The 27,401-nt window shown below is 41.8% G+C and overlaps 1 protein-coding gene across 7 annotated transcripts in view; it reads left to right on the top strand.

Annotated features, from left to right (window-relative positions):
• LOC130355757 (uncharacterized) overlaps positions 1 to 27,401 on the top strand; it is a 146,650-nt gene that overhangs the window by 112,454 nt on the left and 6,795 nt on the right. For 5 of the 7 annotated variants that reach the window (XM_056556371.1, XM_056556369.1, XM_056556370.1 and 2 more), the window contains 4 exons: positions 10,940 to 11,069; positions 15,939 to 16,017; positions 23,588 to 23,655; positions 24,856 to 24,918. In XM_056556371.1, coding sequence (XP_056412346.1) covers positions 10,952 to 11,069; positions 15,939 to 16,017; positions 23,588 to 23,655; positions 24,856 to 24,918 — 328 coding nt within the window. In that variant the 5' untranslated portion in view covers positions 10,940 to 10,951. Of the gene's footprint in view, positions 1 to 3,138; positions 3,633 to 6,971; positions 7,532 to 10,939; positions 11,070 to 15,938; positions 16,018 to 23,587; positions 23,656 to 24,855; positions 24,919 to 27,401 lie in introns of those variants that run through there. The other 2 variants (XM_056556367.1, XM_056556372.1) reach the window with 2 other exon arrangements.

Below are 27,401 nucleotides of genomic sequence, written 5' to 3'. Positions count from 1 at the left end.
ATCTTCAGCATCTTCAGCAGCCAGAGAGGTAAGCCGTTGCTAGTGGATACGACCTGGTCACTACCGCCGCAGCAAGACCATCCCGCTTTGCGGCGGGCTCTGGTGAAAACCTGTAGTGGCTTAGAACCGGTCCACTAGCGCGGTCCTCGCCATCCCTCTCTGGCGCAGGGGATCCACTACCTGCCAGCCGGCATCGTGACAGTAGATCCGGCCATGGATCCCGCTGAAGTTCCTCTGTCAGTGGTCGCTGACCTCACCACGGTGGCCGCCCAGCAAGCCCGACTGATCGCCCTTCTAACCCGTCAGCTGTCGGAAATGTCCACCATTTCGCACCAACTTCAGTCGCAACTTCTCCAGCAATCTTCTCCTCCGCCAGCTCCTGCACCTCCTCCGCAGCGAGTGGCCACTCCTAGCCTCTGCCTGTCCTTGCCGGACAAATTTGATGGGGACTCTAAGTATTGCCGTGGCTTTCTTTCGCAATGTTCCCAGCACTTGGAGATGATGTCGGACCAGTTTCCTACTGAGAGGTCTATGGTGGCTTTCGTAGTCAGCCTTCTGTCTGGAAAAGCCCTGTCATGGGCCGCACCGCTCTGGGACCGCAATGACCCCGTCACTGCCTCTGTACACTCCTTCTTCTCGGAAATTCGAAGTGTCTTTGAGGAACCTGCCCGAGCTTCTTCAGCCGAGATTGCCCTGCTGAACCTGGCCCAGGGTGTTTCTTCCGTTGGCGAGTACGCCATTCAGTTCCGTGCTCTTGCTTACGAGTTGTCCTGGAATAGTGAGGTTCTCTGCGCGACCTTTAAAAAAGGCCTATCCAGCAACATTAAAGATGTTCTGGCCGCACGAGAGACTCCTGCTGACCTACATGAACTCATTCATCTTGCCACTCGCATTGACATGCGTTCTTCCGGATGGCGTCTGGAGCTTCGCCTGGATATGGACTTTGTTCGCACGAAGCGTTTTTTCTCCCCGGCTCCTCTCTCCTCTGGTCCTCTGCAATCTGTTCCTGTGCTTCCCGCCGCGGAGGCTATGCAAGTTGACCGGTCTCGCTTGACACCTCAAGAGAGGACACGATGCCGTATGGAGAACCTCTGCCTGTACTGTGCTAGTACCGAACACTTCCTAAGAGATTGTCCTATCCGTCCTCCCCGCCAGGAAAGACGTACGCTGACTCCGCACAAAGGTGAGACAGTCCTTGATGTCTACTCTGCTTCTCCACGTCTTACTGTGCCTGTGCGGATGTCTGCCTCTGCCTTCTCCTTCTCTACAGTGGCCTTCTTGGATTTCGGATCTGCAGGAAAATTTTTTTTGGCCTCTCTCATCAACAGGTTCTACGTTCCTGTGACCAGTCTCGCCAGACCCCTCTACATCTATTGTTTTTACAATAAAAGATTGGACTGTCTCGTTCGTTTCCACACAGAACCCCTCCTAATTTGCATCGGACCTCATCACGGAAAAATTGAATTTTTTTTCCTCAGGTTCTTTGGCCCCAAGAAGAGGGGGAGACCTAAGGGGGGGGTACTGTTACGCCTAGCGCTCCGGGTCCCCGCTCCTCCCCGGAGCGCGTACGGCGTCTCTCTCTCCGCAGCGCCCCGGTCGGTCCCGCTGACCGGGAGCGCTGCCCTGTCATGGCCGTTGGGGATGCGATTCGCACAGCGGGACGCGCCCGCTCGCGAATCGCATCCCAGGTCACTTACCCGTTCCCGTCTCCTGCTGTCATGTGCTGGCGCGCGCGGCTCCGCTCTCTAGGGCGCGCGCGCGCCAGCTCCCTGAGATTTAAAGGGCCAGTGCACCAATGATTGGTGCCTGGCCCAATTAGCTTATTGTGTTCACCTGTGCACTTCCCTATATCTAGTCACTTCCCTTGCACTCCCTTGCCGGATCTTGTTGCCTTAGTGCCTAGTGAAAGCGTTCCCTAGTCTGTTCCTAGTCCGTGTTCCTGACCTCCTGCCGTTGCCCCTGACTACGATCCTTGCCGCCTGCCCCCGACCTTCTGCTACGTCCGACCTTGCTTCTGCCTACTCCATTGTACCGCGCCTATCTTCAGCATCTTCAGCAGCCAGAGAGGTAAGCCGTTGCTAGTGGATACGACCTGGTCACTACCGCCGCAGCAAGACCATCCCGCTTTGCGGCGGGCTCTGGTGAAAACCTGTAGTGGCTTAGAACCGGTCCACTAGCGCGGTCCTCGCCATCCCTCTCTGGCGCAGGGGATCCACTACCTGCCAGCCGGCATCGTGACAGGTATACTTGTAACTGTATGGACCTACAGAATAAAGATAAGGTGTCATTTCTACTGAAAAGTGCACTGCATAAATACGGAATCCCTAAAAAGTAGCAAAATGTCTTTTTTTCCCTTTCACTGCACAAATATTTTTTTTTTTGCTTCGCCGCAGATTGTTATAAAATAACTAAAGTCATTACAAAGTACAATTGGTTACATAAAAACAAGCCCTTATATGCGTCTGTAGGTGCAAAATTGAACGCCTTATGATTTTTAGAAGGTGAGGAGGAAAAAAACGAAAGTGCAAAAACGTAAATTGTTTTGTGTCCTTAATGTGAAAATGGGCTGAGTCCTTAAGGGGTTAATTTTATCATATAATGTAACATTAAAAAAAATATTTGTGTTAAAATTTACCTAGAGGTATGCGCCAAAGGGAAAATCATGTAGGTAAACTATAAGAACCCTGACAACTGAGATTTTATAAGTGCAAGATAATGCAGACATATCGCATAAGCTGGCACTTCTCTTTCTTTTTTACAGATTAATAAAATAGATACAAATCTTCACATAATTCCATGTAGCTGGAACACTGGTTGACATGTTTCGGATCAGCTCATCCTTTGACAATACCTTCTGCTGCTCACCTGGTACTGTTGGAATCGCTCTCCTGTCCTCCGGTGCTGTCTTCTTCCTGCTTTTTGTGCCCAACATGTGACACTACGCTCACCTAATCGACAATGTACAATGCCGCCCGCTTCCCATGCTAATAACTCACGACTTGTTTAAAGGTGTTTTTAATGACAGTAACGCTTAAAAATTGGCCGCTATAGGCAAAAAAATAGTGTTAAATATTTTTTTTAATATATGCCCCATAGTTTACACTTCTCTCTGCTTCCTGACACAGCCTTGTTTGGAGATTTCACAGATTGGAAGTTAGTTTAAAACAGACATAACCTGGGGATTACACTGCAGGTATCGAACTGAAGATGAGGATCAGGAAACTTTCATTCTCTGCAACTCAGTATGGTTAGCGGCTGTTAGACACAAAGCAATCATGATCTCTAGATACCTTTACTCAAACAGACACAGTATAACTTTTTTAGGAAAATAATGTAATTCAGTCAGACAGTTGTAAGAATACAATAAAGAGGAAGTGGAAATAAAAGTTTCAAACATCATACGACATGAAGCACTGAAAAGCTTTATACTGAGCAGGAAACTGACCACAACTTCTTCCAAAACGTGAACTGCTATGGCTTAAAGTGAAATCCTCTTCCTGGAATGCGGGACAAGAAATATTTAATTTTCTGAGGTAAAGAGTATGTATTACTGGATGAAACAAGAATCAATAGAACTGCGTGGACTTACAACAGAAGACACATCTAAACAACTGTGTGGACAACGGCAGATAGTAAGTTTGATATTTTTTAAATAAGTAAAGGATTACTGCTCTTTATTTTGTATTCATCAGCTGTACTAATTTAGGATAGCATACATAGCATAATTATATTGGTAAATAAAAAAGAATTGAATGGGTGGGAAGATAGATACATCTTTAATATAATGTTATACTGTAATCAAATATTTTTATATATAAGTCATATACATGACTGCCTCACCTGGAATATGCTGTTCAGTTTTGGTCGCCTGTCCATAAAAGGGACACTGTGGAGCTGGAAAGGGTGCAGAGACGTGCGACTAAACTAATATGGGGCATGGAACTTTTTAGCTACGAGGAACGATTAAAGGAGTTCCAATTGTTTAGTCTTGAGAAGAGACGTTTAAGGGGGGATATGGTAAACGTATATAAGTATATAAATGGCCCATACAAAAAATATGGAGAAAAACTGTTCCAGGTTAAACCCCCCCAAAGGACGAGGGGGCACTCCCTCCGTCTGGAGAAGAAAAGGTTTAGTCTAAAGGGGCGACACGCCTTCTTTACCATAAGAACTGTGAACTTATGAAACAGTCTACCTCAGGAACTGGTCACAGCAGGAAAAATGAATAGCTTTAAAACAGGGTTAGATACATTCCTGGAACAAAATAACATCAATGCTTATGAAGAAATATAAAATCCCATCCCTTCCCCTTATCCCCTTACACCCTTCCCTTCAATTCCCTGGTTGAACTTGATGGACGTATGTCTTTTTTCAACCATACTATGTAACTATGTAACATTTCCGTTGTTAATTCAAAGAAGCAGAAAGTTTTTTAGTTACAGTATGTTTTTTCTATGTATAATTATTGCTGTTATATTTTATGTTTTATTCTTAAAGTTAGACATAATTTACAGTCATGTATGTTATATAAATGAGATATATAACATCTAACCCAGCATAGTAAATAAATAGATGTAATGGGTGAAAAGTCAGACATTTACTATTGATTTATGGCTTTTAAAAATGATGAGCAGGTAAGTTTTTTCAGCACTTAAACTTACCCGGTGCTGTTCCAGATCCACCTCAGTTCTCCATTTGGCATGGCCAGCAGTGTCTTTTATTGTCCTAATGATGGCCCTGTGTACTAAGCCCAGTCTAGGGGCTAGTTAGTTGGGAGTCACCATTTAGGAGTGGATGGGTTCGAGATTCATGTCTTTACTTTCCTGAAATACTGTGTGTGAACATAGCATTACATACAAATTGCGATTGATGTTTTTCCGAATTGGAAAAAAATTTACAGGGGTCCTTACATGGCAAAAACATTTTTTAACTGTTGTGTTTTATCCTTATTAATAGTTTTCTATTGAATATTCCTTGTTACACATTACAGAAAGAGCAGTTCATGTTTTGGAAGAAGTTGTGGTCAGTTTCCTACTCTTACAATAAAGCTTATCAGTGCTTAATTTTGTATGATATTATTTTTGACAATTCTATGCAATTTCCCACAGCAATAGTAAATTACAGGCACCATGCCAAGTGTCTGGCATATATTTGCAGCTATAAAATACCCTTTTTTAGATATGTTGTACTCACTTGCTTATCTTTTTAACCATTGCTTCTAGTAAAGCTCTTCCAATTGAAAGCAAACATATACTTAAGATAACCGTTTAGTTTGTCTTTTAACTAAACGTCACATGGAAGTTGTGGAATTCTCTGGCATTTCAGTGAAACAATAGTTTTAAAAGTTGTCAGACACTGGCTAATTAGTTAAATAGGATAATCCCCACAGCTGCTTCCTGCACCTTAAAGGAAGGCTCTGGTACTTAAGAACTTATTCTCTATCCACAGGATGACCGCTGGGACCCCCTGTGATCTTCTGCTTGGTGCCCGGCTCTTATTAAGCACCGAAACATGCCCCCTCCATGCATCTCTAAGGGAGAGCTTGGAGGTACAGCATTCATGTATCTCCGGCTCTCCCTTAGAGATGCATGGAGGGGGTGTGTTGACCACAACTCCGTGCGGTGGTTGACACAGTTCTTTGAAGCGATGGCCGCACTGTGCATGGGGAGAGTCAGGGCGCCAGGCAGGAAAGCTTGGGGGGTCCCAGCAGTCGACCCCCCCACAATCAGACACAGAGGGGGAGGTTTATCAAACTGTGTGAGAGGAAAAATAGTGATTTTCCCACAGCAACCAATCACAGCTCAGCTAACATACTGAGGTAAAGTGAAAGCTGAGCTGTGATTGGTTGCTGTGGAAAAATCACTCTATTTTTCTCACACAGTTTGATAAACCTCCCCCTATGTGTCTGATCGCGGGGGTCGACTGCTGGGACCCCCCAAGTTTTCCTGCATGGCGCCATGACTCTCCATGCACAGTGCAGCCATCGCTCCATAGAACTGTGTCAACCACCTCACGGAGTTGTGGTCAACACACCCCCTCCATGCATCTCTAAGGGAGAGCCGTAGATACATGAATGCTATACCTCCAAGCTCTCCCTTAGAGATACATGGAGGGGGCATGTTTCGGTGCTTTATTCGGTATCCTGTGGATTGGGGATAAAGTTGTAACGTATCAGAGTTCCTCTATAAGTGAGGCATCTACAGTGGGGCAAAAAGTATTTAGTCAGCCACCAATTGTGCGAGTTCTCCCACTTAAAAAGATGAGAGAGGCCTGTAAAAAATCCATAAAATCACATTGTCTGATATTTAAAGAATTTATTTTCAAATTATTGTGGAAAATAAGTATTTGGTCAATAACAAAAGTTTATCTCAATACTTTGTTCAATACCCCTTGTTGGCAATGACAGAGGTCAAACGTTTTCACTCACTGTTGCTGGTATTTTGGCCCATTCCTCCATGCAGATCTCCTATAGAGCAGTGATGTTTTGGGGCCGTTGCTAAGCAACACAGACTTTCAACTCCCTCCAAAGGTTTTTCATGGGGTTGAGATCTGGAGACTGGCTAGGCAACCCAGGACCTTGAAATGCTTCTTACAAAGCCACTCCTTCATTGCCCCGGTGGTGTGTTTGGCATCATTGTCATGCTGAAAGACCCAGCCATGTTTAATCATCAATGCCCTTGCTGATGGAACAAGGTTTTCACTCAAAATCTCACGATACATGGCCCCATACATTCTTTCCTTTACACGGATCAGTTGTCCTGGTCCCTTTGCTGAAAAACAGCCCCAAAGCATGATGTTTCCACCCCCATGCTTCACAGTAGGTATGGTGTTCTTTGGATGCAACTCAGTATTCTTTCTCCTCCAAACATGACAAGTTGAGTTTTTACCAAAAAGTTCTACTTTGGTTTTATCTGACCATATGACATTCTCCCAATCCTCTTCTGGATCATCCAAATGCTCTCTAAAAAACTTCAGACGGGCCCGGACACGTACTGGCTTAAGCATGGGGACACGTTTGGCACTGCATGATTTGAGTCCCTGGCCAGTGTAGTGTGTTACTGATGGTAGCCTTTGTTGCTTTGGTCCCAGCTCTCCGTAGGTCATTCACTAGGTTCCCCCGTGTGGTTCTGGGATTTTTGCTCACCGTTCTTGTGATCATTTTAGCACCACGGGGTGAGATCTTGCGGTGAGCCCCAGATCAAGGGAGATTATCAGTGGTTTTATATGTCTTCCATTTTTTAATAATTGCTCCCACAGTTGATTTTTTTCTCACCAAGCTGCTTGCCTATTGCAGATTCAGTCTTCCCAGCTTGGTGTAGGTCTACAATTTTGTTTCTGGTTTGGTTTGACAGCTCTTTGGTCTTGGCCATAGTGGAGTTTGGAGTGTGACTGTTTGAGGTTGTGGACAGGTGTCTTTTATACTGATAACAAGTTCAAACAGGTGCCATTAATACAGGCAACAAGTGGAGGACAGAGGAGACTCTTAAAGAAGAAGTTATAGGTCTGTGAGACCCAGAAATCTTGCTTGTTTGTAGGTGACCAAATACTTATTAGTTCGGACATTTACACACATGGCGATACCACATATGATTATTTTTATTCTTTATCACATTATTTTATTGAAAAAATGGGAAAAGGGGGGCGATTTAAACTTTTAATAGGGAAGGGGTTAATGAACTTTTATTAGCTTTTATTTTTACACTTTTGCCCCTACATGGGGCTACAACATGCAATCTTCTGATTGCATATACTGAAAGCATTGATCAGTGTTACCGGCGCTCTCCTGTTCCTGCCTGCTGAGCAGGCTTGGAGCAGTAGATCGCCGATCGGAAGATGGAGAGGCAGGTGAGGACCCTCTCGTCATCCAGTAAGATCCGTCCGGTAAGCTCCGCTGAGCTGCCAGGATTCTTTCCCTTTTGTTTTAAATGCCATGATCAAAGTTGATCTAAAGGGTTAATGCTGGGCATCGGCCTGATCAGTGACATCGGTAGCAACCGGGACCCACCAGGTTTAACCCGTTCTCCACTGGTGAGAACGGTTTAAACCCTGTAATCATGACCAGGGCGTACAAGTACGCCCTGAGTCCTTAAGCCCTTAAAGACCAAGGACGTAAATTTACGTCCTGGTGCTGTGGTACTTAGCGCACCAGGATGTATATTTATGTACTGTACATGAACGCGAGCATCGGAGCGATGCTCGGATCATGCGCGGCAGGTCCCATCTGCTGATCGCAGCCAGGGACCCGCCGGTAATGGGCGACATCCGCAATCGCGCAGATGTCTGCCATTAACCCCACAGATGCCGTGATCAACACAGATCACGGCATCTGCGGCAGTGTGATCAGAAATATGGATGATTGGATCACCCGCAGCGCTGCCTTGGCGATCCGATCATCCAGAACGGCGCACGGAGGTCCCCTCACCTGCTTCCGTCGCCTTCCACGGGTCTTCTGCTATGGTCTGAGATCGAGCAGACCAGAGCAGAAGATGTCCGATAACACTGATCAGTGCTATGCCCTTGAAGTTGCTTGAAGTTACTGTAACTTGTTACAGGAGACAGCTAATACTGCAAAATATCCACTTAAGCTTCCTTCCAAGCTTTTAACTAGACCTTTGGACCTCAGCTGCCAGATGCTTTCTACTGACGTTATCCTGGACTCAGCATAAAACAATGATCCTTCCTCCGAACAAACAGCGTTGATGCCTAAAGAAGCGGCTAGTCCACGAAACGCGTTGCACTGTGGGTAATAAACTTTACTCACCTTTTCCCTGGTCTCAGCGCCTGATTCATCCTGCTGTTAGTTCGGAGGAAGGATTGTTGTTTTATGCTGTTTCTAATTGCGTGGAGTGGCTGCAGGGACCACTAGCTTGATATACATAACCCCATGGTTGTACTTGGCCAATAGTACAACCACTTGCGGTAAGCACAGTAAACATATAGTGTTACCACTGTGCCGAGGGTATTACATCATGGAGCACATCCTGTCCTGTTATCTTTTTAGTTATCCTGGACTAGCGCTGTGTGACATGTCGACTCACTGGCTCCTATTGCCCACAGCTAGGAATTACCAACTCCTCCTGTGATGGGGACACCTGCAGAATGGCGGTGCTGCTGACTTTAAGATTTTCTTAGGCCTCCCTTGTATCCCAGCAGCAGTCCTCTCACTACCACTCCACACTGTTACCTCAGCTCCAACTAACTCCTCACTTACTAGAACCCTCCCTGACTAGACTATTTAAGGCAAAGGGCGGGGGTCCCATTGGGCATAATAATCGCATGACCTCCTCTGCATGTTCCCCAAAAGGCACATTAACACTTAATAAGATCAGCATAACACAGATACCAGAAATCATCATAAAACAGGACACACTGTAAAATAACAGCACTGAGAGCAGTGGGACCCAGAACAGGCATTTCGTGAAGCACCTAAGGCAGCATGTACCTGACTGGACCATATCCTGTACTGGGACACCTCACTCATATAAATGGGAAAGCTGATGGCTTATCTCCATAAACACACATCCCTGGCCAATAGATAGAGGGGAAAAACTGCTCCCAGATACCTCTCTCTATGAGTTCAAACAGAAACAGGTTTTGTTCAGACAGACTTAAGCTTTATAACATGATGGTCTTTCATCTGAATGACCACCATTTATGATTAAATTGAAATTCCTGGCAGAGTGGGGCAGGTGTACCAGGGATAGCCATATGGCCTGGAAGCAGACCCTGAAGCGACCTATTTTCTTAGGATCTGGCCTTAAAGGGTTACTCCGGCCCTAATACATCTTATACCCTACCCAAAGGATAGGGGATAAGATGCCTGATCGCGGGGGTTCCGCTGCTGGGGACCCCCGCAATCTGTCATAGCGCACCCACCTTTGTGAGCTCACCGCAGTGCTGGAGGCTCCGAGTGTGAAGCGTAACGAGTAAATGAGTATCGTGACATCACGATTCCGGCCCCGTGTGAGGTCATGCCCCGCCCCTCAATGAAAGTCTATGGGAGGGGGCGTGCCCTGGAAGTGGTTACCCCAGGCTGCCGGAATTCACTTGGGAGTAGTGACCCCACTTCAAAGATGGCACATAGCACGCTCTTTTCTCTTACTCTAATTGGGCACTCACTTCTAGCATTCCGACCTCCTGGCTGTTGATCAGCAGAGGAATTTTTATAGATCCGTCCGGATGTCCGGGCAGTGTTACACTGCGCTTATTTATTTATTCATTTATATATTTATTTTTTGTCACTGTTTCCATGTATGTGTTCTTTTTGTCACTAGCATTAGATGGGTGTGGTAGCCCATCTGGGTGTCCCCCCTGGACCGGTCCAGGGGAGGTGTGTGTGGCCATCAGGTTCCTCACCTCCCTGCTTATCCCAGGGTATCTCTGCTTTGGCAGGGATGCAAACTGGTTTTCATAGTTTCTTGGTGGACATCTGGGTTAACGCCTAGTTAGATGCCAGGAGCACTTTAGTAGCTTTACAAAAAGGGACATTGCACCTTGAACCAAGCAGGTGCCTTTTGGCCTGAATGCAAAGGCTTTGGTTTGTTAGGGAGCCTCTTTCCTTTTGGAGAAGGGCTTGCACTGGACCGTATCCTTGTGTACATTTGTTTAGTGTGAACACTTGCACTTTTTACTTGCACATAGGTGATTTCAGCACAATCCTCGCCTCTTGAAATGCCTTGCTGACACCGGAAAAATCTACAATTTACTAAAGTTGTGATCGACATTTAAAGGTTTTAATGAGTTTCTCTGGTGAGAAAACCCCTTCGCTGTACAGATTTTTGAGATAGATATACTGCTGCAGGCATTTTGCCTAGAAAAAAGAAGATAATCACTTACAGATCATACTGTTAAAACAGACTTTATACCAAATGCCTTTGTTAGAAATGAGTGTGTTGCGTAGAATGACTGACTCACTGTATCTGATTTCCTTTTCCAACAGGTGTGAAAACTAATGGAACAGCCATGGTACACGCAATATTTCTGGCTCCTGGTTTTTGGAGGCATTATCCTTGTCACAGGCATTATCAGCTTTGTAATGTTTTGTTTCTGTAGGACTCAGTTCTCAAGAAGTAAGTTAAAACTGTAGGTAAAAGCTGAAGACCCAGTAAGTTAAATTTACATCTTTCCCACCACAACTGTAATACTATGTTAAAAGGGTTATCCAGCAAAAAAATATATATATATAATTAAGCGATGTGCTCAGGCTGTCCCCTGCAGCCTCCAGTATGGCAGCCAGCCTGTTTCTGCCACGTGCACTTACTGGAGCTGCAAATATGTCATATTCTGCTCTACCAATCACTATCTGAGGCAGGACACTACTATGGCCAGTGATTCAGCAAAAGAATGATAAAGAATCCCCCTCTAGGCGCAAACTTCTCCAAGTGTTATCAGGCAATAGATGTTTCAAGGTAAAATTTTATTTTTTAAATTTAACCAATGAAGCGTTTCGGGTATACACCCTTCCTCAGATTGGTATAACTTGACAGTGTTCTGAGAGGCTATATATACACTCAAAAAGGACGCCAAAATTTGGCGGGTAAAATTAACATAAATTCCATCCAATTCACAAAATCATACAACATTAAAAGAATAGTATATATTAAGATTTCCGGGATGCAGATATATGAAAAAAGTAAAAAAATGAATCAATAAAAGTTGCAAAGAAACAACTGAATGGAAATGAATTTATCAAGATGATGTAGTCACAATATATGTAGTAAAACGAATGAATGGATGAGGATCGCTGCGGGTGATCTAATCATCAATTTTAATATGCGTATTGCCGCAGATGCCGTGATCTGTACTGATCACGGCATCTGAGGAGTAAATGGCGGACATCCACATAATTGCGGATGTCGGCCATTACCGACGTAAATGTACGTCCTGGTGCGCGAAGTACCGCCAAACCAGGACGTACATTTACGTCCATGGTCGTTAAGGGGTTAAACAATCGAAAAATATAGTATAGGACAATACGGCTTAAAGTAGGGTGCAAATAACAGGAGGAGAACCAAATACAATATGAAACAAAACACTAATCAATTATATCATGGAAAATTTACAAAACAGACTTTCTACTGTATTTGCTGTCTAACTAAACATTTTGGAAGACAATTTTGATCATTGGTCAAATATCTACGCAGCATTGAGTCGATTGTTGCATCTAGCTGAGTGCGGTAAAAGGTTGGGTGGGGTCTGGATCGCAGAGCTGGGATGAAGGTCCAGGAGTCCCTACTAATCATTTACACCCTGTTCCAAATTATAATGAAAATTCTATTTGTGTCACAAAGATTAAATATTTAGTTTTTCAGTGTAACTCATGGATGGCATTGTGTCTCAGGGCTCTTTTGATCACTGAAAACAATCTCAGACACCTATGATAATTAGATTGCCAGGTGAGCCCAATTTAAGGAAAAACTACTAAAGGTGGGTGTTTCACGTTATTAAGCAGAGCACCATTTTCAAGCAATATGGGAAAGAAAAATGATCTATCTGCTGCCGAAAAGAGTGAAATAGTTCAATGCCTTGGATGAGGTATGAAAACATGAGATATTTCATGAAGACTTAAGCATGATCATCGCACTATTAAGAGATTTGTGGCTAATTAAGAGTACAGATGGGTTCGGGCAGATAAAGGCACATTGAGGAAGATTTCTGCCAGATCCATGCATCAGATCAAGAGAGCAGCTGCTAAAATACCATTACATAGCCGCAAACAGATATTTGAAGCTGCTGATGCCTCTGAAGTCCCATGGACATCAAGGTCTAGAGTCCTCCAGAGTCTTGCAACTGTGCACAAACCTTCTATTCGGCCACCACTAACCAATGTTCACATGCAGAAACAGCTACTTGGGCAGAAAAATACATGAAGACTAATTTTCAAACAGTCCTGTTCACTGATGAGTGTCGTGCAACCCTGGATGGTCCAGATGGATGAAGTAGTGGATGGTTGGTGGACAACCACCCTGTTCCAACAAAGCTTCCACGTCAGCAAGGCGGTGGTGGAGTCATGTTTTGGGCTGGAATCATGGGAAGAGAGCTGGTCGGCCTCTTTAGGTTCCCTGAAGGTGTAAAGATGACCTCTGCAAAGTATGTGGGGTTTCTGACTGACCACTTTCTTCCCTGGTACAGAAGGAAGAACTATGCTTTCCACAATAAAACCATCTTCATGCATGACAATACACCATCTCATGCTGCAAAGAATCTGCATCAATGGCTGCTATGGGGATAAAAGGAGAAAAAGTCATAGTGTGGCCTTCATCCTCCCCTGACCTCAATCCTGTTGAGAACCTTTGAAGCATCCTCAATCTATAAGGGTGAGAGGCAGTTTACATCCAAGCAGAAGCTCTGAGAGGCTATTCTGACATCTTGCCAACAAATTCAAGTAGAAACTGTCCAAAAACTCACAAGTTCAATGGATGCAAGACTTGTGAAGCTTCTATCAAATAAGGGGTCCGATGTTAAAATGTAACGTGACCTGTTAAAATGTGTAAAAAGTTAAAATGTTGTTAAAAGTTTGATTGAAATAGCTTTTGATTTCAGTAAATATGCTGGAAACACAACAAATGACAATTTTCAGTTCTTTAATACCTATAAAGTGTTTTGAAACTTACTGTGCGTACTAATTTGGAACAGTGCACTGTAAGTTTATGTTAATAAAAATAAAAAATATTGCTATTATTAGGAGATTTGTTCAATAAAATTTGAATTGTACTCTTAATAGTTGATAACATGAGAATTGTGCTGACTGTTATTTACATGAATTATTTAGGTAAATGAGAAAAATATAATTTGCATAATAATTGAAACAGGGTGTAATCCAGAATAGACTTGACATCTCCTATGCAGACCTATATGACTCCATGGTTACAGATTACAAACCTTGTATGTATAGCAACTCTGCAGTGATGTGTTACTTCCTTCCACCTGCCCCATTTCCTGCTAAACCACAGATTACTATACATACAGTTTGCAGTCTCTATTGCCTCTGAATAAATCCTAACTATCCTGGTAAAACTTTAACTCACCAGGTTACCAGCTTATCTTGCCAAGGGATGTTAAGGCGACAACCAACAATACTAAATATTTGATTTTAAATTGATGTTACATGAGTTAGCTCAAAAAGAGAATGCAGTTTTATGTGTGTCTTCATAAAACAGATTCCAAGAATCATGGGTACCATGGCAAGATTACCTTGAAGGGGTACTTTCATCTCCTCGGCCCCCTCCAGGCTATTTTCTGTCATCATAGGTAGTTGGGTAGCCAAAAGAGGCTGAAACGGGAAGTTACACAATTTGTAGAACTCTCATTAACTTTAGTGGGAGTTGCTCAAACTGTGCAGTTCCCAGGGCTAAATAACCAGATTAAGTCAGTTTTTTTGCATGAGACTATGGCTGACCTTCATCATATGCTTTAGAGCTTTTCTTTTGTCTGCCTTTGGCGCTATTTTGGCACTCCCAGCTATTGTTGCGCCTTTTAGTGCGCCTTTTCATTTTAACGTTCTAGTCATCTTTGCAGTCCCGTACATTTTTTTTTGCCGATGCTGTTGACATTTATTTATTAACTGCACGTTCTGTTAAAAGGTGCAAACTTTGGCGCAATACCTTATTTAGAGCAGAAATCTTACACAATCTCTGAGGTGGCGTGTTTGAACCTCCATAATGTAAATTCTCATCTCTGTAGTACTGAGCGTCCATTCCTGATTGCTACACTAGGGCTGCACGATATATATTGCAATCCGCATCAAATCGCGATAATTGCGGATTGCGATATAGTGATTTCATACATCACATAATTTTGCCATTATTCATTCTGGAGAAGCCAGGCCGCAAAGCCGCCACTGCCCTTCCATTCATATATACCGCTGTTCGGGTCCTCTTCTTCTCTTCCTCTGCGCTCTGGCGCCTGATGACGTCACTCGTGCGCCGGAGTGCAGAGGGACGGTCCTGCCTCTTGTGTCCTGGCTTACTGTAGCCGCGGACACGAGTGATTGACAGGGTGAGGAGCAGCACATTTAACTGTAGATGCCTCATAAGAGGAATTTTCAGTTAAATGTGGGACATGTGGGGGCTGTTCCGGGATGGCGGGACATCACCCCAAAAGCAGGAAAGTCGCGCCGGATCCGGGACTGTTGGGAGGCATCTACTATAATTTCCGTCTCCCTTTCTAAGAAATTTAGATTTTTAGAACCTCGAATCTGCATTGGAGATGGATCTGTAATGTCATCATCATCAACTTCGTCATCAACATTCTCCTCACGAAGGAGTCAACCTCCATACTAGCAGTGTGAAGGTTGGCAGCGGAAGATGAAGGATTCGGCTCTGCCCTCCGTGCCCCAGACTATGCCATTAACTTTCGTTCTGCTTAATTAATATACAGACTTTGAAGAAAGTAGATGGAAAACAAGCGGAGACTAATTTTATGAAGAGAAAATGAAGTGAGGGGATTGCTACGCAAGCCGGGAATAAGGTGGTTTAAAGTTCAATATTCCCGCCAAAGTAGTTGTGCGCTATATGTAACAATGTTGCCGCGCCATACTAATAACCTTGGCGCATGGTGCGCAAATGTTACAGTGAATAAAAGGTGGAAGAAAAAGGGTACTGGACACTATACGTGATAAATGTCAGTCTAAGTTCTCATACAGTTGTTTTAGCCATTTTCTAAGGCTATGTTACCACAGTATTTTGGGCATTATTTGCAGTCTTATTTTTGTTTGTTTTTTTGTCCATTTTTCAGCCATTCATGGATCAAAAATGCAGCCCAAAATAATGTGTGTGAACATAGCCTTAGACTTACTTGTCACTACTCTGACACAGCTATGACTTTGCCATAAAAGTAAAAATTTAAACATTAGAAAAAAAATACACAAAGTAACTAAAGATGTTTCAAAGCCTACATGAATGTTTGAGACTACAGTTTCAACCTATCTTTTCTTCAAGGTCTAAAACTGCAAATAAAAAGGACTTCAAAAGAAGAGAAAACACAGACAAGAGTCCAAAATGTAGCAGTTATCTCAGAGTAAGTTACATTTATTAATCTAGCATAACCTTTTCCTACTTAATTTGGGTTATTTGGATAAAAATTAATGTTTCTGGGGCCCATAAAAATTAGGGGGGGGGGAAAAGGCCATACTTACCTACTCGCTGTCCCCTGCTGGCAGTGTTGCAGCTTCCTTTCTTCTCCTTCTGGTCCTGCAATGCTTCTGTCTTCTTTCTGCTTCCGAGACAAGCGCTCATTGCAAAAGCTGTTTCAAAAGTGGCATAGAGGCTTGTGAAAAGGACATAGTTTTGCCTTTGCAGAACTGGAGAAGGTGCAGGGGAGTGCGACTAAGGTAATTAGTGGTATGGCTGAATCAGAGTACCAAGACAGGTTATCAAGCTTGAGGTTATTTAGTTTTGATCACAATGTACAAATATATGAATGGGCAGTACAGAGATCTTTCTAGTGATATTTTTATACTAAGGACGGTAACCATGACAAGGGGGCATCCTCTACGTCTAGAGGAAAGAAGGTTTCACAATCGTCACATATGGGGAATCTTTACTGTAGGAGCAGTGAGACTATGGAACTCTCTGCCACATGATGTTGTGATGTCTGATGCAATCAACAAGTTCAAGAGGGGCCTGTATGTTTTATTGGAAATAATTACAAGTTATGGACACTAGATGTATCTGGATAGAACGTTGATCCAGAGATTTATTCTGATTGCCTTATTGAAGTCTGTAAGGAATGTTTCCTGTGTCATTGGGGAATTTTCATCAGTCTGATTGGGGGGGGTCCCTTCCTCTGGATCAGCACGGTAGGGTTTTTAGTTGAACTTGATGGACTCTTGTCTTTTTTTTAACCTTTCAAACTATGTAACTACATAAAAACTACAAAGCAGTTGATTTAACTAACCGTGTGAACCCTAAACAAATATAACATCTAGGCTATGTTCACCCTCAGTTTAGGAGTCTCATTTTGGTCAGTATTTTTAACAATATCAGGAGTGAGTCCAAAACACAGTAAAAAGGTGCAAATCTTACCATCTGGTTTTGTTAAAAATACTGGCCCTAATGAGGCTCAATAACCAGCTAAATACCTTAGTGGGAATATAGCCTTATAGTTAAATACCAGCATGCTCTACCACATACTGTACCCACTTTATTAGGACAACTCTTTTATAAGAATATATTTTAATGTTACTGTCTATGCATTCTATGCATTTTCCTAATATATTCCTAATATGGTGTAGTTTACTAATGGAAGAAATTGACTAAAATGTGGGCACAGCTAGTAAGCAACAGTTGAATCCAAAGCGTCAATGACTCAATGTTGTCATCTAATTATAGTAGACAAATATCCGTCTGTCCTCCGTGTGACCATCAATTTCACAATTGCTTCTTACATCTATGACTCAATCTCTGCAGAGCACATTGTATGTAGATTTTTGCCACTGTCATCCTAAACTAACATTTTTGAAGCACATACGTCCCTATTTATGTTTCCACATTTCACAGCATATACTTCCTTTCTTTTTGCTCTCATGACACATTTAAAGGAAATACCTACACCACACCTCCACATCTTGCAACACACAAATCAGTCATATTCCCAATCCACCAACCACCCCTCTTCATTTTATAATGAAGCCAGAAGCCACTACTCTGCTCATTTCATAGTGGCAATGCCAGGTTTCTACAGCTAAATTCCAACTGACGTGAACAGCAGGAGCATCAGATGCAGGCAGTTGTATGCCAAGAAACAATGATTAAAGGACATCTGCAGCGCTGGTACTTAAAAAAAAAAGTTTACCTCATCTGATAGCTCATTAACCCCTTGGGGACGGAGCCCATTATGACCCTAAGGACGGGAGCATTTTTTGCAAATCTGACACCTGTCACTTTAAGCATTAATAACTCTGAGATGCTTTTACTTATAAATTTGATTCCGAGATTGCTTTTTCGTGACATATTCTACTTTATGATAGTGGTAAATTTTCGTCGATACTTGCATCCTTTCTTGGTGAAAAATTAAAAAATTTCATGAAAAATATGAAAATTTTGCATTTTTCTAACTTTGAAGCTCTCTGCTTATAAGGAATATGGATATTCCAAATAAATTATATATTGATTCACATATACAATATGTCTACTTTATGTTTGCATCATAAAGTTGACATGTTTTTACTTTTAGAAAACATCAGAGGGCTTCAAAGTTCAGCAGCAATTTTTCGCTAAATTTTCAAAATCGGAATTTTTCAGGGACCAGTTCAGGTTTGAAGTGGATTTGAAGGGTCTTCTGGTTAAAAATACCCCATAAATGACCCCATTGTAAAAACTGCACCCGTCAAAGTATCCAAAATGACATTCAGTAAGTGTTTCACAGGAATAGCAGCAAAGTGAAGGAGAAAATTCTAAATCTTTTTTACACTCGCATGTTCTTGTAGACCCAGTTTTTGAATTTTTACAAGGGGTAAAAGGAAAAAAATCCTCTCAAAATTTGTAACCCAATTTCTCTCGAGTAAGAAAATACCTCATATGTGTATGTCAAGTGTTCGGCGGGTGCACTAGAGGGCTCAGAAGCGAAGGAGCAACAATGGGATTTAGGAGAGGGCATGGTTTTTGGGGGGCATGTCCCATTTAGGAAGCCCCTATGGTGCCAGGACAGCAGAACCCCCCCACATCGCACACTATTATGGAAACTACACCCCTCAAGGAACGTAACAAGGGGTACAGTGAGCCTTAACACCCCACAGGTGTTTGACAACTTTTTGTTAAAGTCGGATGTGTAAATGAAAAAAAAATTTTTTTTCACTAAAATGCTGTTTTTTCCCCCAAATTTTACTTTTTTACAAGGGGTAATAGGAGAAAATGACCCCCAAAATTTGTAACCCCATTTCTTCTGAGTATGGAAATACCCCATGTTTGGATGTCAAGTGCACTGCGAGCGAACTACAATGCTCAGAAGAGGAGCGCTATTGAGCTTTTAGAGAGATAATTTGTTTGGAATGGAAGTCGGGGGCCATGTGCATTTACAAAGCCCCCCGTGGTGCCAGAACAATGGACCCCCCCACATGTGACCCCATTTTGGAAAATACACCCCTCACGGAATCTAATAAGGGGTACAGTGAGCATTTACACCCTACTGGCGTTTGACAGATCTTTGGAACAGTGGGCTGTGCAAACAAAAAAATTTCATTTTTCATTTTCACTGACCACTGTTCCAAAAATCTGTAACACACTTGTGGGGCTTAAATGCTCACTGTACCCCTTATTACATTACGTGAGGGGTGTAGTTTCCAAAATGGGGTCACATGTGGGTATTAATTTTTTTGGGTTTATGTCAGAATCGCTGTAAAATCAGCCACCCCTGTGCAAATCACCAATTTAGGCCTCAAATGTACATAGTGCGCTCTCACTCCTGAGCCTTGTTATGCGCCCGCAGAGCATTTTATGCCTACATATGGGGTATCTCCGTACTCAGGAGAAATTGTGTTACAAAATGGGGGTCTTTTTTTCCTTTTACCTCTTGTGAAAATAAAAAGTAAAGGGCAACACTAGCATGTTAGTGTAAAAAATTTTTTTTTTTACACTAACAGGCTGGTGTAGACCCCAACTTTTCCTTTTCATAAGGGGTAAAAGGAGAAAAAGCCCCCCAAAATTTGTAGTGCAATATCTCTCGAGTACGGAAATACCACATGTGTGGCCCTAAACTGTTTCCTTGAAATACGACAGGGCTCCGAATTGAGAGAGCGCCATACGCATTTGAGGACTAAATTAGGGATTGCATAGGGGTGGACATAGGGGTATTCTACGCCAGTGATTCCCAAACAGGGTGCCTCCAGCTGTTGCTAAACTCCCAGCATGCCTGGACAGTCAGTGGCTGTCCGGAAATGCTGGGAGTTGTTGTTTTGCAACAGCTGGAGGCTCCGTTTTGGAAACACTGCCGTACAATACGTTTTTCATTTTTATTGGGGGGGGACAGTGTAAGGGGGTGTATATGTAGTGTTTTACTCTTTATTAGGTGTTAGTATAGTGTAGTGTTTTTAGGGTACATTCACACTGGCAGGTTACGGTGAGTTTCCCGCTAGGAATTTGAGCTGCGGCGAAAAATTTGCCGCAGCTCATACTTGAAGCAGGAAACTTACTGTAAATCCGCCGTGTGAATGTACCCTCCACCTGTTTCAAAACTACAACTCCCAGCATGTACTGACAGACCGTGCATGCTGGGAGTTGTAGTTTTGCAACAGCTGGAGGCACACTGGTTGGAAAACCCAATTAAATTTTTACTTTTTCGTTTCTTTCCTCCTTGCCTTCTAAAAATCATAACTCTTTTATATTTTCATCCACAGGTTAGTATTAGGGCTTTTTTTTTGCACGACCAGTTGTCCTTTGTAATGACATCACTCACTTTACCATAAAATGTAGGGCGCAACAAAAAAATTACTATTTGTGTGGGGAAATTGATGAGAAAACCGCAATTTAGCAAATTTTGGAAGGTTTTGTTTTCATGCTGTACACTTTATGGTAAAATACACCTGTTTTCTTTATTCTGTGGTTCAATATGATTAAAATTATACCCATGATTACATACTTTTCTATTATTACACCGCTTAAAAAAAAATCGAAAACTTTTTAACCAAATTAGTGAGTTAAAATTCCTCTATTTTGCTGACCTATAACTTTTTTACATTTTTGGGGGGTAAAATGGGGAAAAATTGACAATTAAAATTTTTATTGGGGGGGCGGATTTTTTAATATTTTTTTACTTAAATTTTTTACTTTTTTTACTTTTATTTTTACACTTTAATAGTTCCCATTGGGGACTATTGATAGCAATCATTCGATGCCCTATGCATAGCACTGAACAGTATTATCCATCATCTTCTGCTCTGGTCTGCTCGATCTCAGACCAGAGCAGAAGACCTGTGGAAGGCAGTGGAGGCAGGAAAGGGTACCTCCGTCTGCCGTTCTGGATGACCGGATCGCCGCGGCAGCGATGCGGGCGATCCGATCATCCATTTTAGTGACCGCTTGGCCGCAGATGCCGTGATCTGTATTGATCACGGCATCTGAGGGGTTAATGGCGGACATCCGTGCAATCGCTATCATCAACCGGGACCTGCCGCGCATGACCCGAGCATCGCTCCGATGCTCGTGGTTATGTATAGGACGTAAATGTACGTCCTGGTGCGTTAAGTACCACCTCACCAGGACATACAATTACGTCCTGTGTTGTCAAGGGGTTAATAGAAGTAATTTACAAATCTGTTTAACTTTCAGACACCAGTTAATTTGAAAACATTTGTTTTCTACTTATTTCCACCGAAGTTCCCCTTTAATCCACATTGCTCAAAAGGTTTTATCTCATGACATAGGGTCTATTCACATGGCAGAATTTCCGCATGCGAAATTCCACACAGATTCCGCATCTCAAATTAAAGGGGTATTCCAGGCAAAACCTTTTTTTTATATATATCAACTGGATCTGGAAAGTTAAACAGATTTGTAAATTACTTCAATTAAAAAATCTTAATCCTTCCAATAGTTATTAGCTTCTGTTATTAGCTTCTAACTGCTCAATGATGATGTCACGTGACGTGAGTCATCAGAGAGCAGTTAGACAGAAAAGAACAACTCAACTTCAGAAGCTAATAACTATTGGAAGGATTAAGATTTTTTAATAGAAGTAATTTACAAATCTGTTTAACTTTCTGGAGCCAGTTGATATATAAAAAAAAGTTTTGGCCTGGAATACCCCTTTAAAGCTCAATAGACTTCAGTGGGATTCCTCACTCCCATTCACACTTCTGAAGTTCTGCTGCCACTGGACACTACTATTTTACCCTGTTCTTGTGATTTTCTTCAAAAATTGTGTAACTATGCCATAGTCTAATTTTTACGGTGGTCATGAATTTATCATGTGCAATGCCCTAAATTTGTCACAAATCTACCAACCCACATCTGGCTTAAACAACTGGCTGTGGACAGCATTTATAATTTTGGCACAGCAAGGTAAAAAGGTTGCACAAAATGTAGCACAGAAGGAAGGAACCATACAAAGTGGTGTACTAAAGTGTAATCTAAAAAAAAAAAAATGTGTACTAGCACTATATTTATCACGTCATGGGCATGTACACATTACAACCAAACAAATTAACCCATTAACCCATTTTGACCTTGAGGACAGGAAATTTTAATTTCTGTATTTAGTTTTTTTCCCCTCGCCTTCAAAGAGCCATAACGCTTTGATTTTTTTTTTAGCTACAGACCCATGTGAGGGCTTGTTTTTTACGGCACCAATTTTTCTCTGTAATGAAATTTTATCATAAAATCTACTGTGCAACAAAAAAATTATTATTTATGGTAGGAAATTGATAATAAACCGGCAATTTTGCAACTTTTGGGGGTTCTGCGCAGTACACTTTATGGTAAACCTGACAAGTTGTTTTTATTCTGTGAGTCAATATGACTTAAATGATAAACATCTTTACATGCTTTTCCATTATTGTACTGCTTAAAAAAAAGACTCAAACTTTTTTTTGCAAAATGAGTATGTTTAAAATTGTCCTCTTCTGACCCCCATAACTTTTTTGTTTTTCCATATGAGGGATATGATGTGACCTTATTTTGTTCCTGCATATTTTCTTCTCATTGAAGTCAATGGGTACCAAAATACGCAGCTGTTTTTGCTACCCATTGACAAAACCGTGGCCCCATGCAGGAGATCACGAGGTCCCAGTGGTCGGACCCCCCCCCCCTGCGGATATGGGATAAGTTGTCTTTTGCTGCAGATTTCCTTTAAATTAACCGTAACCTACCCTGTTATGTGAATGATGGGGTTTTTGTTTCAAGTCCCATGCAAGTATATAGGACTTCCGGTACCATACTCCACAAGCTCCGCTTTGCATCTCCTGGTGAATGCATCTGTCCAGCTTGCAAGCCACACCCTCCATGCATGCCACACCCCATCTTGCTAAGCCATGCCTACCCTTTAAGCCACACCCCTTCCATTTTATACCCTTTTTGTGCATCGGCCTGGCTTGCAAATCACACCCACTCCAACAAAGTCACGTCTCCTTCTATTTTCAGTTCACAATATCTTCATCACAACTCCCGACCTGAGGATGGGATATAAGGACGAGATATGAGGACACAGATATATGCAGAGCTGTGTAGAGTTAGAGTCTATTTTGCTACCCTTGTAGTCAGGGTAGAGCACCATATAAGGCAAAGTGCTTATATTGCCTCATGGAGGTGGAGCCTTGCATTCATCTATGTATCTATGTATCGATTGATCTATCTATCGAAATTCAAGAACAAAGGTGGCTGCAAAAAAGCAGGTGGATTTATTTCATTTTCAAATAAAACATGTAACTTTTCAGCTGCCCATGTAGCCTATTTCATGCATGCTTGAAAAAGGTTGCATGGGCAGCTGCATGTTTCAGCCGCCTTTGTTCTTGAATCTGCATTTGGGCCTCTGACCAGGGCCATCTGGACTGCGAGCACTACCTTACTCCTGAAATTTGATGTGCTGATCTTCTCATTGCTTGCTGTATCTATCTATCTATCTATCTATCTAATGTTTAATTGTTATCTATTTTTAGTGACCTCTTTTATCATTCATCAGCTTCACCAACAATTATATTGCCAGAAGCAACCAACTATAAGCATGGTAAGTATATTGTCACATGAATTCCTTTTATGCCAAAAATGCCTCATGATTCATTTTAGTTTAAAAATCTGTACATAAAAAAGAAAAAGGTCGGAAGCATTGGGGGCATTTACCATTGTTGGAGTGTGGTGGGCTTTTTTTTACCCTGTTTCTACTGGTTTATATTTTGCGCTGTTGTACAAAATTTATCATACATGCTCAAGGCAAATGATAAATTTTGTTTATTAATATAACCTTCTTTTATTAGAATATTTTAACAGTACAGAATGAAACAGAAACAGTTACAGGGGTACTCCGCTGGAAAACATATATTTTTTTTTTAAATCAACTGGTGCCACAAAGTTAAACAGATTTGTAAATGACTTCTATTAAAAAAAATCTTAATACTTCCAGTACTTATCAGCTGCTATATGCTCCGCAGGAAGTTCTTTTCTTTTTGAATTTATTTTCTGTCTGACCTCAGAGCTCTCTGCTGACACCTCTGTCTGTATCAGGAACTGTCCAGAGCAGGATAGGTTTGCTATGAGGATTTGCTCCTACTCTGGACAGTTCCTAAAAAGGACAGAGGTGTCTGCGGAGAGCACTGTGGGCAGACAGAAAGGACATTCAAAAAGAAAAGAAAACTTCCTGTGGAGCATATAGCAGCTGATAAGTACTGGAAGGATTAAGACTTTTTTTTTAATAGAAGTAGTTTACAAATCTGTTTAACTTTCTGGAACCAGTTGATTTAAAAAAAATGTTTTCCAGCAGAGTACCCCTTTAAAGCAGCGTGAATATATATTAGTATGGAAATATTTCCAGACTACATCAAGAAAATAATGGTAATTTTTATTTAACTATAACAAGGCGCAGGCGCAGTAAGGTATAAGTAAAGTCTTTTATTTAAAACAATTTAATTTTAACATATAGGCAGGGGTTTTCTTCTCATAGCATAACACTTTATCCATTCAAATGTTACATGTGACAGTTCACATTCATCTGACATCTCGAGTTGAACACCAGACTATGAAACATGCCGCATGGGTGCTAGACAGGGGAACACATCTTGTTTCATTCCCCTGTTCGGCATGCACAATTAATGAACGCGGGATCCTAAACACCTGATGCACTTTTGTCATAGGAATGTTTCTCTGCATTTCCAGATACTGGAGACATCATACATGGATTGCAAATTCATGTAAATTCTGTTTGTGTCCTCAGATGCCACTGCTTTGTATGCTACCGTGAAAAAAGAGAAAGTAACTTTTCAGCAAAAAGGCATAAGTGAGTATTCTGTTATTATGATTACAGTAGAACATTTGCTAGTAACCTTAAAGGGTTACTCCGCTGCTAAACATCTTATCCCCTATCCAAAGGATAGGGGATCAGATGTCTGATTGTGGGGGTCCAGCCACTGGGACCCCCGCGATCTCCCGCAGCACCCAGGGTTCTAAACAAACGGCAAGTTTCGGCGGCAGTGGTCCATGTCTATGAGGGGCCGACACGCCCCCTCCCATAGACATGAATGGAGGTAGCATGGCCGTGATGTCGCAATCATGGCCACCCGCTCCAAGCGTTCTGAACAAAATGTTCATAACGCTGGGGGCATCTGAGTACCCCTTTAAAGGGGTACTCCACTGGAAAACAATTTTTTTATTTTTTTTATAAATTGGTGCCAGAAAGTTAAACAAATGTAACTTTTTTTTTACCCTGTTTCTACTGGTTTATATTTTGCGCTGTTGTACAAAATTTATCATACATGCTCAAGGCGGATGATAAATTTTGTTTATTAATATAACCTTCCTTTATTAGAATATTTTAACAGTACAGAATGAAACAAACAGTTAAAGGGGTACTCCTCTGGAAAAATTTTTTTTTTAAATCAACTGTTGCCACAAAGTTAAACAGATTTGTAAATTACTTCTATTTAAAAAAAAAACTTAATCCTTCCAGTACTTATCAGCTGCTATATGCTCCAAAGGAAGTTCTTTTCTTTTTGAATTTCCTTTCTGTCTGACCACAGTGCTCTCTGCTGACTCCTCTGTCCATTTTAGGAACTGTCCAGAGTAGGAGTAAATCCTCATAGCAAACCTATCCTGCTCTGGACAGTTCCTAAAATGGACAGAGGTGTCATCAAAGAGCACTATGGTCAGACAGAAAGGAAATTCAAAAAGAAAAGAACTTACTGTGGAGCATATAGCAGCTTATAAGTACTGGAAGGATTAAGATTTTTTAATAGAAGTAATTTACAAATCTGTTTAACTTTCTGGCACCAGTTAATAAAAAAAAAGTATCCAAGTGGAGCACCCCTTTTATCCCCTTAACGACGCAGGGCGTAAATGTACGTCCTGGTGAGCTGGTATTTTACGTCCTATGCATAACCGCGAGCATCACTCCGATGCTCGCGGCAGGTCCCGGCTGCTGATAGCAGCCAGGGACCCATCTGTAATGGTGGACATCCGCGATCGCGGATCAATACAGATCACGGCATCTGCAGCATTGCGATACTTGGAATGGATGAACGAATTGCCCGCAGCATTGCCGCTCATCCAGCAGCATTGCCGTTCATTGTCCGATCATCCAGCATGGCGGCCGGAGGTCCCCTTCACTTTGCTCCGGCCGTTTCCCGGGGTCTTCTGCTCTGGTCTGAGGTCGAGCAGACCAGAGCAGAAGATGACCGATAATACTGATCAATGCTATGTCCTATGCATAGCACTGAACAGTATTAGCAATCGAATTATTGCCATAAATAGTCCCCTATGGGGACTATTAAAGTGTAAAAATAAAAGTAAAAAAAGAAAAATATAAAAGTAAAAAAAATGTGAAAACCCCCCTCCCCCAATAAAAACGTAAATTGTCCCATTTTCCCTATTTCACCCCCAAAAAGTGTAAAAAAATATATTTTATATACATATTTGATATCGCCGCGTGCGTAAATATCCCAACTATTAAAATAAAATGTTAATGATGCCTTACGGTGAACGGCGTGAACGTTAAAAAAAAAAGTCCAAAATAGCTGCTTTTTTTTATAACATTTTATTCTCAAAAAAAATTATTAAAAAAGTATTAAAAGTTTTATATAAGCAAATATGGTATCAATAAAAAGTACAGATCATGGCGCAAAAAATTAGCCTTCATACCGCCGCTTTCACGGAAAAATGAAAAAGTTATAGGTCTTCAAATTAGGGGGATTTTAAACGTACTATTTTGGTTAAACAGTTTGCGATTTTTTTTAAGTGCAACAGTAATAGAAAAGTATATTATGATGGGTATCATTTTAATCGTATTGACCCAAAGAAAAAAGAACACATGTCATTTTTACTGTAAATTGTACGGAGTGAAAACGAAACCTTCCAAAATTTGCAAAATTGCGGTTTTCTTTTTAATTTCCCCACACAAATAATATTTTTTTGGTTGCGCCATACATTTTATGGAAAAGTCAGTGATGGCATTACAATGGACAACTGGTCGCGCAAAAAACAAGCCCTCATACTAGTCTGTAGAGGAAAATATAAAAGAGTTATGATTTTTTTAAGGCGAGGAGGAAAAAACAAAAACGTAAAAATAAAATTGAGGCCCAAATGGGCTGAGTCCTTAAGGGGTTAAGGACCACGGGTTTTCTCATTTTTGTACTTTCATTTTTCCCTCCTCACCTTATAAAAATCATAGCACTTTCAATTTTCCACCTACAGACACATATGAGGGCTTGTTTTGTGCACCACCAATTTTACATTGTAATTCCATCAATCCTTTCACCACAAAATCTA

This window comes from Hyla sarda, chromosome 2 (assembly GCF_029499605.1).
Source record: "Hyla sarda isolate aHylSar1 chromosome 2, aHylSar1.hap1, whole genome shotgun sequence".
Classification (NCBI taxonomy): Eukaryota; Metazoa; Chordata; class Amphibia; order Anura; family Hylidae; genus Hyla; species Hyla sarda.
This window is presented reverse-complemented; position numbering and strand designations above follow the sequence as displayed.